At 36.9% G+C, this 11,852-nt stretch overlaps 3 protein-coding genes across 4 annotated transcripts; 2 read left to right on the top strand and 1 right to left on the bottom strand.

Annotated features, from left to right (window-relative positions):
- The first annotated feature begins 1,634 nt into the window (after positions 1-1,634).
- Positions 1,635-10,947, top strand: LOC145231939 (uncharacterized). 2 transcript variants are annotated; one of them, XM_080096407.1, is made up of 4 exons: positions 1,635-2,617; positions 9,973-10,083; positions 10,438-10,563; positions 10,831-10,947. In XM_080096407.1, exons 2-4 carry the CDS (start codon positions 10,077-10,079, stop codon positions 10,926-10,928), a joined length of 231 nt encoding a protein of 76 aa, XP_079952533.1. In that variant the 5' UTR covers positions 1,635-2,617; positions 9,973-10,076; the 3' UTR covers positions 10,929-10,947. The 2 variants fall into 2 exon arrangements, with proteins under 2 accessions (XP_079952533.1, XP_079952532.1); XM_080096406.1 differs by lacking the exon at positions 1,635-2,617 and having other exon boundaries at positions 9,004-10,083.
- LOC145231938 (calglandulin-like) lies at positions 4,407-8,217 on the bottom strand. Its single transcript, XM_080096404.1, has 4 exons — positions 7,117-8,217; positions 5,169-5,278; positions 4,882-5,017; positions 4,407-4,497 (listed from the first exon to the last, which is right to left on the bottom strand). The coding sequence occupies exons 1-4, from the start codon at positions 7,220-7,222 to the stop codon at positions 4,463-4,465; spliced, it is 387 nt and encodes a 128-aa protein (XP_079952530.1). The 5' UTR covers positions 7,223-8,217; the 3' UTR covers positions 4,407-4,462.
- LOC145231940 (blastula protease 10-like) lies at positions 10,945-11,852 on the top strand (the record flags this gene model as incomplete). Its single annotated transcript, XM_080096408.1, has 3 exons — positions 10,945-11,001; positions 11,575-11,714; positions 11,789-11,852. Coding segments are annotated over 3 exons (261 nt in total), but the record flags the coding sequence as incomplete, so codon positions are not given.

The following is an 11,852-nucleotide window of genomic DNA, read 5'->3' as shown; positions in this document are numbered from 1 at the left end:
CTTCCCACTCCGCAAGGTTTGTTACACGAAGAATATTCTCCCCATTCGTTCCTTGTTCCTTCCACAACTTTGGTGTGAAGTTCAGGCACTAGTGAAATATACATAAAAAAACTATTGTTTAACACTTATTAACTTTACTAAAGGTAATACAACTATTACTTAAATGACTATCAGATCTTCAAATTTTGTGTTGTCTCTGCGCGGGTTTCTTTGCCATTTACCTAATTGACAAGGTTTCAATTCAAAACGGTACAATGAAAAACAGAGAACCATAAAAAAACATCAATTTTACCTGCGTTATCACAAATCGGAATATCACATGTTTCCCATTTTTTCTTCGGATCTGTGGTGTAACACCATGGTCCAATGGCTCTGGCATCAGGATTTCTGCAGTAATAGTTTTCCAATCCAGCGCCAGTCACCTCCTGCGGTTTGCTGATGACATTTGCGGTCACTTAAATTTTGTCTTATAAAAACAAAAGTTCAGGTAGCAGAGTTAAAGTGAACATATTTGGGATCAGCCTTAAAGCCTTTACGCAGACCAGTCTTGGAAAGTGTAGGACTCATTCGGTATGACGCCTTCAATGGGCTTGCGTTCTGTGATTTAGGTAGTAGAGATCTACTTGTTCTGTTACATTAAAGCAAGTTATGTAGCACAAAATGATAACTGCTTTGACCATTTTTATCTGATCCCCTTTAGTATATCTACATTATGTATTAGGAAATTAACCAAATCAAAACAAAATTTTATAGTATATAGGACTTTTGTCCTTAACCGACGTTAAAGTTTTGATTTTAACATTACAGATAGCTAACGGCAGTTTTCTAACAGTTACAATTTGTGTTCATGTGGAGATTGCGAGTTCCATGCTTGACAGGATTTTCCAGTTTTGGTAGTCGATTTATTCCCCCTGTAGCTGACAGGATTTTCCAGTTTTGGTAGTCGATTTATTCCCCCTGATTCCCAAAGCGTGCATGGCTTCACCAATCGAAATCTGTGTTGGTTAACAGCAATGTATGCCAATGGCTGCTACAACGGTTCTTAACATTTTCATTAATCAACCTGTTTTTTGCTGCAAAACCCTAAAAATTACATCTAATTGTTTTTTCGTCGAATATTGACTACCGTTTTTTTTACTTTAAATTTACCTATATATAGATATTATAAATATGTATCATAGACAAAAAAGTATTGCTGTACTAACTAGGATAATTTTGGACTGAGCATTTTTGGTTCTTTTGAAACTCAAATGAGTTTCTGAGTTTTGTATACACCTCACTCGGCATAGGAAGAGGGAAACTTTTTGAATTATTTTTTTACCTCTTGAGTGCCACCAATCGTTCCAATATACGACCAACATTCTTCCACTGTTTATGAACTGAAGAAACAGCCCTTCCGTATATCCCAAGTTGACAATCTTTCCACCCGCTTTCTGCAATGTGCAAAGAGGCAAAACATTTGAAATGCCTAATTTCGCTGGTGTTGTTTTCTTTTTAGCAACATTAAAATGCTTGTGAAGAATAATAACGGCCCAACTAGCCCCTATACCCAACAAAGACATGTTATATTGTTCAGACGTTTGAGGAAATGCTCATGCCATCATCAGTGATACGAGTGTATCGGACCTTGGACTTTTCATTTAAAACATATCGGACTTTGGACTTTTAATTTTAAAACTTGCATGTAATTGTTGTGACGTAGCATTGGCCCGGTCAAAACCGTTCATAACTCGCCTTTTTTCTACACAAAAGCTTGACCGGCTGTTAAACCTATTTAAACCTGTTTTACTTATTGCTGCTCCGGTCAATTACTGCTTAAGGCTATCGTTTTATCATCCCCTTACGTGTTAACGTGAAGCAACGTCTTAATCTGCTTCCAGCCATGTTAAACTTGACACTTCTATAAGCAATTTAAAGAATAATTACGGTTTAGAACACAGTTAATCTTCTCGGGCGTACGTTTTTATAACTATGCCGCATAACAACTATATGACCTGAACGCTATAAAGACCGACGTGTTTCAAACTAAAAATCAGTTACCTAGAGTTACCTTAAGTGACCAGTGACCAGTGACTAGTGACTAGTGACTAGTGACTAGTGACTAGTGACTAGAGTACGCATTAGAATTGATGTCTCACAGTTGATTCGTGGCGCGGTGACTTTTGTGTTGCGTGTTTAGCCGCAAGAGGCGCTTTCGTGGCATGCTTTATTGAAATATAATGTGGGAACGTTAAATCAGTTTGCGTCTTTTTAGGTTTGTTTCGACAGTGATAGTTTGTTTGTTTATTAGAGTCAGGTACACGGAGTGTTTAATTGTCTACCCACTGGGTCAGTACACGAGTAAAACAGTTTTACTACGGCTAGATAGAAACACTATGATATAATATTCCTTTAAATTGTGTGTTTCTTACATCAAACTGTTACTACCGGCAAAATTTGTGTTGAAAACCAAACAATTGATTGTTCCGTGATACTTAGCTGAGAGGCATTTAGCTGACATTCTAATATCGTCAATGTGAACATAACAAATGTACTTGCAAAGCTCGTAATCAAATTTGCTCAGTCCAGTTGTGCAAGACGTACAATCAACAGGCTCACAACATTCTGAGAAAAAAAGGTAAAATAACGCTGTTATCTCATTGATCAAATATTTCATGGTAAGTTTGATATTCGTTTAGAATGTACACATTGCACACGGTCCAAAGTTGTTGCTAAATATAAATGATTCTGGATTCATTGTAAACCGAAGCAAGTGTTCCACAATTTACGCCTGCTTGTTATCAAATCAAGTGTACCTCTGTAGCCACCTTTAATGTCTGCACTCCCTGGCAGGCAGAATTTTAAACGTTTCTCTTTAGAAACCCCATAATGTACAAAACTACTTGCAAACTGTCCAGTTGGTGTTTACAATAAACCAAATTTCTGAAGTGATTCTATTTGCATGGCTAACCAATTGCATCATCAATACATTTCCGTAATGTGCAGTTAGTTTGCAAATACAAATAGCATATTTTGTACTTACGCACTATAGGGGTACACCCTAATAACCATAGAAGTATTGCTATCCTCTCCATTTCTGAAACCAATTTCTGTGCTCCCTTTGCAGTCCTAACTATGCTTTACAGTCATAATGTTGTACGCCCGCTCGGAACGTGCTGCCTTAGATGCATTGACATGCGTGCTGTTGACGAATACAATCCTACAGTGCGTTGCGAACAAGCGAGACACCTTTCCGCAATTGAGCGTCACAGATCGATCTATTGTGCTTACGTTATGATGTGTGCATAAGAGTAGAGAGATACTGTTGGTGCTAACTTTAAGCAGAAATTAGTCTATGCTTATCCCAACCTGCATTATTTGGCCTATAAAGCCGAAGGTTTGAAACATATGTGAAGAATAGTTTGAGTTTTGTTGAAGGTTTAACATTCCTTCTCTGTAATGAATAAGAACGGGTAATATAGTTCTTCACCCATCACAGGACTTGGGACAGAGCTGATCAAGTTGGTTGCAAATCTTGATCTGGTTTGAATTTAGCAAGTGAGAAAGCGTACCACCTAAAAGCTCCGGAGTACCACCAATGGTACGCGTACCACATAATTGTTTTTTTTTGAAAAAAAGGGGCTTGATTCGGGCCTGTGTCAGTATGTTTTTGAACTAAATTTAACTAGCTGAGTAAACAGTTTCTGGACCTGAACTAACGCTAAACAGCCCTAAAACGCCTTGTTTAAAGACCAATCGTCTAATGCAGTGATTTTCAACCGGTGTTCCGCGGAACACTAGTGTTCCGTGAAAGATCGTCAGGTGTTCCGAGAGAAATTTGCTGGTTTGAATATAGGATTCTAATGTTTTAGACTTCTATGGTTTGGATAGTGTTTTATGTCAAACACCGGTCGAAAATCACTGGTTTAATACAATAGGCGGAAATAGTTTTTTTTATGAAAATAATTATCCGCCATTTCAATGATACGATTTCGTAAAACTTCCCCCAACTTTAATAGCGCTATATGAGCGTTTTCATCCGTTTTAGTGATTACGTGATGTGCGATTTAGCGTTTTAGTGTCACCCTGAGCCTATGGTTGTTTCATTGCATCAAAATTTCGTTTGGTGTTCCGCAAACATATTTTAATGTATAAAGTGTTCCGTGGCTCAAAAAAGGTTGAAAAACACTGGTCTAATGTGCATGCTGTTGTTTTTTGTTCCTGATTTTCACTGTATATGCCTGTCAATCAAACTTTCGGACTTAAACGGGCTTCTCAAAAACGGGCTCGCCTGGTCTGTGCTAGACCTTTCTCAAGGTCGGTAGAACGGCACTTTGATAAAAGTTTGTGCGCACTAGCTCTAATGTTTTGACGTCAGTCTACTTTTGGCACTACCCAATGTACCGGTATGGCAAAAAGAACCAACATTTTGTATTGTTTTCTTGTATTTTTGAAAGTCCAACATTTTCATAGAGTTGAAATGTTACCACTGTTCTCCCCTCATCATAACCACGAATTCTACAAATCCAAAAACATGCAGTCAACAAAATGATATGCTTTACCTTACATATAGGAACATACAAACGTGGTCATACATTTTCTGGGGCACATTGAATATTTTTTTTTTGCTGAATTGTTTGCAAACAAAAGCACTGTTGCATTCAAATGAAATAGCTGTCACTTCTTATCTCTTATAGACTTATTTCCTAACTAGCAGAATTTTTGTTATCTCTGAAAAAGCTACAACAAATAAAACAAAAGATAATCCGCAAAAAATGACCTAAATTGGATATTCGGAAAATAACTATTATGGGTAATAAATTATAAAGTTTAAAGCAAAATTATTTTTGTATTGTTTAAATTGTCTCAAAATAATTTATCATACAAGTATTTTCTTGCTACCTCCGTAATCAATCCTTCCGTCACCGTCCATATCATTTTTCTTCATCATTGGCACAACCTCTTTATCAGTAAGGGGTTCGCCAGTTCCTTGCATTATGCTTTTATTTTCATCAACCTCAATGAAACCGCTGCCATCCTATCCAATCAGATTGAGGTTAGAATATGGCCAAAAATTTAAGTTTGGGTTTAAATTTCAGCTTTCTTTTCAAAAAACATTGTTTAAAAACACTGATTTGCAAAAACAATGAAAACAAACAAAATAGTTGAGTCGAGAAATGTTTCTATACCTCGTCAAATACTTGGAAGGCCTGTTTTAATTCCTCGTTTTCAGTAGTGTCACGTTTGTGCAAATATTGCAAGGAATCCTGGAAGTTTTCTTTCCACATTTCTTCAGTGTCTGAAGACAACAAAACTCAATCAGTTGTTGCCAATACTCGTAATTCAAACTTAATTTAGAATTTTTAGAATCAATTAGAATCACCCAGTTCGTTAGTTGTCCCTATGCTTAATCTAACGGCAGAAATATTTTTCGAAAAAATAAAGTGCAGGAACAAAAAACTCACTACGATACGAAGATTAAACAGCAATTACTTTTAAATAACATCGGCCTATGTCATAAATGGTGCCAACTTAACTTCTTTCATACGTTTCAAACAATTTTAAATGCTTTCGAGGCCTGGATGAATTGACTAGTGTGCAGTTGGGTCTTACTGGACTTTCACCAAAACAGTAAAACGTTCTACTCACAAACCAAAGTTTGAGATGAAAAACAAGCACAAAAATAAGACAAAAGTAGGTTCACTCTAACGCTCGCCTCACGAAAGTAAAAATGTTTTGTAAGATTTCATATAGCGTATGAGCTAAGCTTAACAATGACTTTCAAAACACTTAAAAATACAGGAATCATTTCGAAAACGATCGCTAAAATTTGAACCTAGTCAATATTTGTGCGCCAATGCAAACAAAACTTACCAAAGCATCATTATTAGTTTTACACCCAAAACTGAAACGAAGCGATACAAAATTTGCCAAAACAGAAAAGATATCGTTATTACAGCTTAAAAAAACTTGTTTTGTGGCACACCATAATACTTTAATTGTGCGACACCCTAGGATGTGTGATTTCAATAAAAAATTAAATTAAACTTTTAAAGCCTTGTTGTTTTTTCAAAACTATTCTCGTCTTGTTCGGTCACGAGCTGCAATATTTTGCACGTGATCGAAGTGATCAGGGCCTAGCATTGGCCGCAAGCATTAGTGCGCACTAAGGCTGTGTGAAGTCAACAACTTTGCAAGTTGATATCAAATCCGTTATTTGTAACCAACTTTCGCACAACCTTTCTCTGAATTGCCGTTTTGACGACCTCGACAAAGGTCTATCAACTTTCACCACTTTGTCTGTAGCGTAAACATTTTTTTTAAAGTTTTTTGAGCGCAATGTCTTGACCCGCGTTCAGCTTCAACAGTTGTTGCCGGCAACGCCATGATGATCTGGACTAAGCTGAGAACGCTTGGATAGTCGTTTGCGCTCCGAAGAAGTTCATGATAACACACGAGTTTAAGTTGAGAGCTGAAAGATCTCCTGGAGAATAACTTCGCTGTCAAGGTTATCTAAACCAGGGCTTCTCAAACTGTGGGTAGCGACCCCAATTGGGGTCGCGTAATATAATTTTGGGGTCGCGAAACAGTATGGGTTATTATGTCAGTCACAATAAATGGTATACGTACGTACATTTATTGTTTAAACATCATTCCCGTACATTCAAACTGTCTAAACACATTTTGTAGAACTTAGAAGAGTATTACCAGCCTCGTAGCCATAAGCGCCAAACTATTTTTATTCCTATTGTGTGCAAACAATGCGAAAAAACAGATACCACAAGCGTCACAATATAGATTATGACGTCATAAGAACTAAGACTGTTAATCTGTGCATAAAGTTAGAAATTAATTTAGGCTTTTTAGGCACCATTAGATGGTATATATATAAAATATAAGTATTTCTTTACATCATACCCATCAAAAGGGGTCGCGTAGAAATTTCTGTTTTGAAATGGGGTCGCAGAACAAGAAAGTTTGAGTAGCCCTGATCTAAACAATACAAGCGCTCAAATTAAAAACTGAGGAATTGTCGCTAAATCGTTGTTGAAGCGAATTGTTCAGACTGTCGATGTAAGGAATGCAAGGAATGTAATGCACGAGGGTACTTGTCAACAAGTTTATGTAAATCCAAACCTGTGCTGGTAAGGCGAGACAAAATACTTCTAGAAATGGATTCTGCCAAAACCGAATTCTTTTCAACAAAACCGATAAAACTATCATACACTTGTGTAGCTTTCATGTATCTCGAAACAATGCTTAGCTGTTCCGTCCTTGATATATCACATGATTCATCGGCTATCACAGAAAAAAAAATTTTTTTGGTTAGTTTCCATGCTTCTAAAGTTGCTTCTCTGTGTGGTAACTAGCATCTCGATGGGCAACAGCCTGTTCGATAAATTTTTATAATTCAGTGCAAGGTTTGCTAACAAAAGCAGCGTGTGTGAGATTGCTTTGTTTTAAACGTGCTTGCATCAGAACAAATATCTTGCACAAACCTCCCCCAAAAAATATAAAGTATGAATATTTTAGTCCCACCACTTATCCTACCAGTATCCCTCTTGGTTTTCTTTAAAACTATTCATAGAATGGAAATGTTTGAATTGCACAAAAATTAGCAGGTTGTAGAACACACCTTTGCGGTCTATCGATTGTCGTATTACCCACCATAGTTCCCTAGAGTTACCCACTTGTCCCATGAAATTGGCCACACTTCAAACAAGTTACATAACTACATAACTTTTTGAACCATAAAATTGGCCACGCTTCAAACAAGTTACCCTTAAACATCAACAACTTGTTGTAGGCTACTCTGTTGCACTCAGACACTGAAACAATCCCACCTGAGGCAGAAACTTTGCACGAACTCAACATCAGCGACGAAGAGACTTCCTCTGTTAGTTACGACATAGTATGATTACTTCTTTTCGAAATCGCATATTTATAGGATTGTGCTTACGTTTCGTATCGTAGCGGAAAATTGAACAATATCTGGCCTTTCAAAAGACAACATGGTTTGACTTAGTGGTAAAGTTTGCAAACCACCCCAACGTTGTACTTTAGTGTTCGTAAAATAACAAAAGCCTAAGTCAATCCGCAAATATGCCAAAAATCATTGTTATACTTTCACACAGAGTTGTAAGTCGGGACGGGCTTTTCGGAGCGGGTACGGGCTTTGGTTTTTGTAACAAACGGGCTTTATTCGGGACTGACCGTTCTGTTTCCATAATTTTTGTAAATGTAAATCAGCGAGCTAAGTAGCTGGTACTAAATACTGCTTAAAAAGTTAGCACCAACACTGTCTCTCTGCTCTTATAAACTATGCATTCATCATAACGTAAACACAATAGATCAAACTGTGCTGCCCAATTGCGGAAACGTGTATCGCTCGTTCGCAACGCACTAAAGGATTGTATTAGTCAACTGCACTCTTGCCAATGCATCTAGGGCAGCATGCTACGGGCAGGAGTACCAACACTACGAATGTTAAGCATTTTCAGGACTGCAAATAGAGCACAGAAGTTGATTTCAGAAATGGAGAGGATACCTAAACTTATGTGGTTATTAAGTTGTATACCTATAGTGCGTAAGTACAAATTATGCTATTTGTATTCGTAAATTTAATGACATATGATTTGACGAAAATGTATTGAAAAAGCAATCATTTAGCCGTGCAAACATAATTTCTTCGGAAATTTGGTTAAATGTAAACACCTTATGGGCAGTTTGCAAGTGGTTTTCCACATTAGAGTGTTTATGGGGAGAATACGTTTTAAATTCTGCCTGTCAGCGAGTGCAGACATTAAAGGTGGCTACCTAGGTGCACATGATTTAATTGTGGACAACAGGTATGTGTAATTTGTACAACACTTGCTTTGGTTTAAAATAAGACCAGAGTCATTTAATTTTAGTAAGCTTCTGACCACGGGTAATGTGCGCATTGTAAACAATATTTCACTTATCACGCATGACAGATTTAGTTAAAGGGTTAACAGGGTTATATTTATAATTTTTCTATATATTTTACTGGCACTATTTGAAATGTTTATTTGTTTCTGCTATAATTGTGTTGTATTATGAACAAGCCATGTCAAACATATATTATAAGGCAATGTTTTAGCACAATGCAACGAAAACCTTAATGGTATTTACAAACTCTTTAGGAGTCATACATATTAGTCTATTGTTCAGTGAATGCCATACTTTTTCGCCGTTTTTTGCTGTTTACTGCTAACCCTTTTTGATTCTGTACTACTGTGATTTTTCACCATCAATATTATATTCCTACTTTAATTCCTTGGCATGTTTAATTGTTAGCGTTAGTTAGAAAGCTGCAAACGTTTTAAACATTGTAATTAAAAGTGCAAACATGTCAACACGTAATTAGGATCGGCGTTGTTAGGTGTCGTACTCATGTTTATTTGTGCGTATTATTGACATAAATTACCACGTCATATATGCATCGTATGGAGTAGACACTCTTACGTAAAAATGACGTCATAAGTTACGTCATGCAAATGTAATTTTGAACGTTCGTTATTACGTTTGGTTCAACGCATATTTGACGTAATTCAACAACGTCATGGAGACGCGTTTTTATGAGGTCGTATTGACGTTTAACTAGACGTGCAACAAACGTCATGGCAAAACGTTGTTTACAAGGTCCTATCTACGTTTTCTGGAGTCGACACTTTTACGTAAAACTAACGTCACGATTTACGTTTTAAAGACGTCACGAATGTACGTTATCTGCAACGTCCTATCTACGTCTTCTGGAGTCGACACTTTTACGTAAAACTAACGTCACGATTTACGTTTTAAAGACGTCACGAATGTACGTTATCTGCAACGTCCTATCTACGTTTTCTGGAGTCGACACTTTTACGTAAAATTGACGTTTTGTCGCAACGTCCTATCGACCAAACTTGACCAGAAATCTACGTCGAGCCGACGTCAAATTGTTAGCTGGGATGTTACCATTTTTATTCTCAGAATGTTGCGAGCCTGTGGACTGTTCGTCTTGCGCAACTGGACTGGGCAAATTTGATTACGAGCTTTGCAAATGCAGTTGTTCTGTTCACATTGACGATATTAGAATGTCAGGTAAACGCCTCGTAGTTAAAATGTCTCGGAACAAACAATTGTTTGATTTTCGACGTTTGCCGGTAGTAACAATTTGATGCAAGAAACACACAATTTAAAGTAGATCAAATGATAGTGTTTCTATCTAGCCGTAGTGATATTTTTTTATTTTGCTCGTGTAACTGGTGATGGCATGAGCATTTCCCAAAACGTCCAACTGACCCACAAGGGCGTTTAAAATAACATGTCGCTTTTAGATATATTTGAGCGTTTATTATTTATAGGCATTTTAATGTTGTTAAATTAAACAACACCAGGTACATTAGACATTTCAAATGTTTTGCCTCTAATTAAGATTTTCTTTGCACATTGCAGAAAGTGAGTGGAAAGTCATTCAACTTGGGATCGACAGAAGGGCCGTTTCTTCAGTTCATAAACGATGGAGGAAACGTACACCTGAAGGATACATTAGCATTCCCTTTTACTTGACTGCTGACATAGGTAATATTTACGAACTGGCTTTGTTGTCCTCGAATTTGTACAAGTAAAAATTACAGTTCTTTTTTTTAAGTTACTTTTTTTTTTGAACGGCTAACATTGTGGTGGAGAAAAGCATAAATAATTTAGACTGTAGAATGCAGATTATTATACAGGGATAAAAAAATTGGGTAAAAATTGTAAATGAATTTACACGAAACGGACTTAAAGTCTTCATAATAATTTTTGGTATGCATAACTATTTACTTCGATTGGACTTGTTAATTCTAGAATCACGAAATGCCCACAGAAATGCAATTGTCGCTGGTCTTGGAGTTCTCAACGCAATAAGTTGTTTGAAGTTTGGCCGAATTGGCCCAACCAGGTGATAAGGACGTGATCTAGTTTTTTCGAAATTCGGGTTGTTGGTCCTACATTGGAAGGGTTGTTGGCACTCAAGAGGTAAAAACATTAATTCTAACATAATTCTCTTTCTATGCCGAGTAAGGAGTATACAAAATTCAGTGAACTCATTTTATCACCAAGTTACAAACCTTCCAAGCTTAAATGCTTAGTCTAAAAACAAATCTGATCCACAATTCCTATCTACCTATCTATAGGTAAATTTAAAGTCATGTCATTTATCGGTAAAACGCGATAGTTGAAATATTCTGGAAGGTTTTGCATTGACATGATTATACCAACACGATTTTAGCTTAGTACTAATAAACGATATGGTTATACTGTTCCTAAGGTGGCAGCTTTGCACAGGAAACTTTTCAGATTTTCAGTAAGTTGTGAAAAAATGTGGAAATAGCCCACGGTTTCAAGGGTTGCACGCATAATTAGGAGAAGGTTGACATGTTTTTGTTGATGGGGTGCGAGGTTGCTGAATCATAGGGTTTAGGAAATAGTAGCTTCTTTCTTGAAAATAGCCTTCGGAAGAGGTGCGAGATGCAATGGGGCTTTAAAGTATAAAATTATAAGAACGGCCATAACAGCCACGGGCTTACAGATTGATTTTAAATAACATAGATTTCCATTGGTGATGGCTGTGAGTCTTCGGGAACTGTTCAACACGAAGCTATGCACGCTTTGGGAATCTGGCACGAACAATCTCGTCCAGATAGAGACAAGGAGATCAAAATCCTTTTTGAAAACATCATAAGTACCTGGTAATAACTCAACTAGCGATACTAATTTTTCATCAAATACCAGATTTGTTCATTCTAGTCTTTTTTGTTTTCAGGAAAGGCACACAATTTTTACAAAAAAACAGGTGGCCAAATCGATTCTTTATCGTCTCCATATGA

This window comes from Phallusia mammillata, chromosome 6 (assembly GCF_965637545.1).
Source record: "Phallusia mammillata chromosome 6, kaPhaMamm4.hap1.1, whole genome shotgun sequence".
NCBI classification, from domain to species: Eukaryota; Metazoa; Chordata; class Ascidiacea; order Phlebobranchia; family Ascidiidae; genus Phallusia; species Phallusia mammillata.
This window is presented reverse-complemented; position numbering and strand designations above follow the sequence as displayed.

Excerpts from the sequence above, each read along its gene's own strand:
- LOC145231939 (XM_080096406.1), top strand. The coding sequence starts at position 9,951 with ATGTTACCATTTTTATTCTCAGAATGTTGCGAGCCTGTGGACTGTTCG. Across the intron at positions 10,084-10,437 it reads TGACGATATTAGAATGTCAG|AAAGTGAGTGGAAAGTCATT; the intron begins GTAAACGCCTCG and ends TGCACATTGCAG. Across the intron at positions 10,564-10,830 it reads TTACTTGACTGCTGACATAG|AATCACGAAATGCCCACAGA; the intron begins GTAATATTTACG and ends TGTTAATTCTAG.
- LOC145231938 (XM_080096404.1), bottom strand. The coding sequence starts at position 7,222 with ATGAAAGCTACACAAGTGTATGATAGTTTTATCGGTTTTGTTGAAAAG. Across the intron at positions 5,018-5,168 it reads CCTTCCAAGTATTTGACGAG|GATGGCAGCGGTTTCATTGA; the intron begins GTATAGAAACAT and ends CTGATTGGATAG. Across the intron at positions 4,498-4,881 it reads CGGAAGGATTGATTACGGAG|AATTCGTGGTTATGATGAGG; the intron begins GTAGCAAGAAAA and ends TTGGATTTGTAG.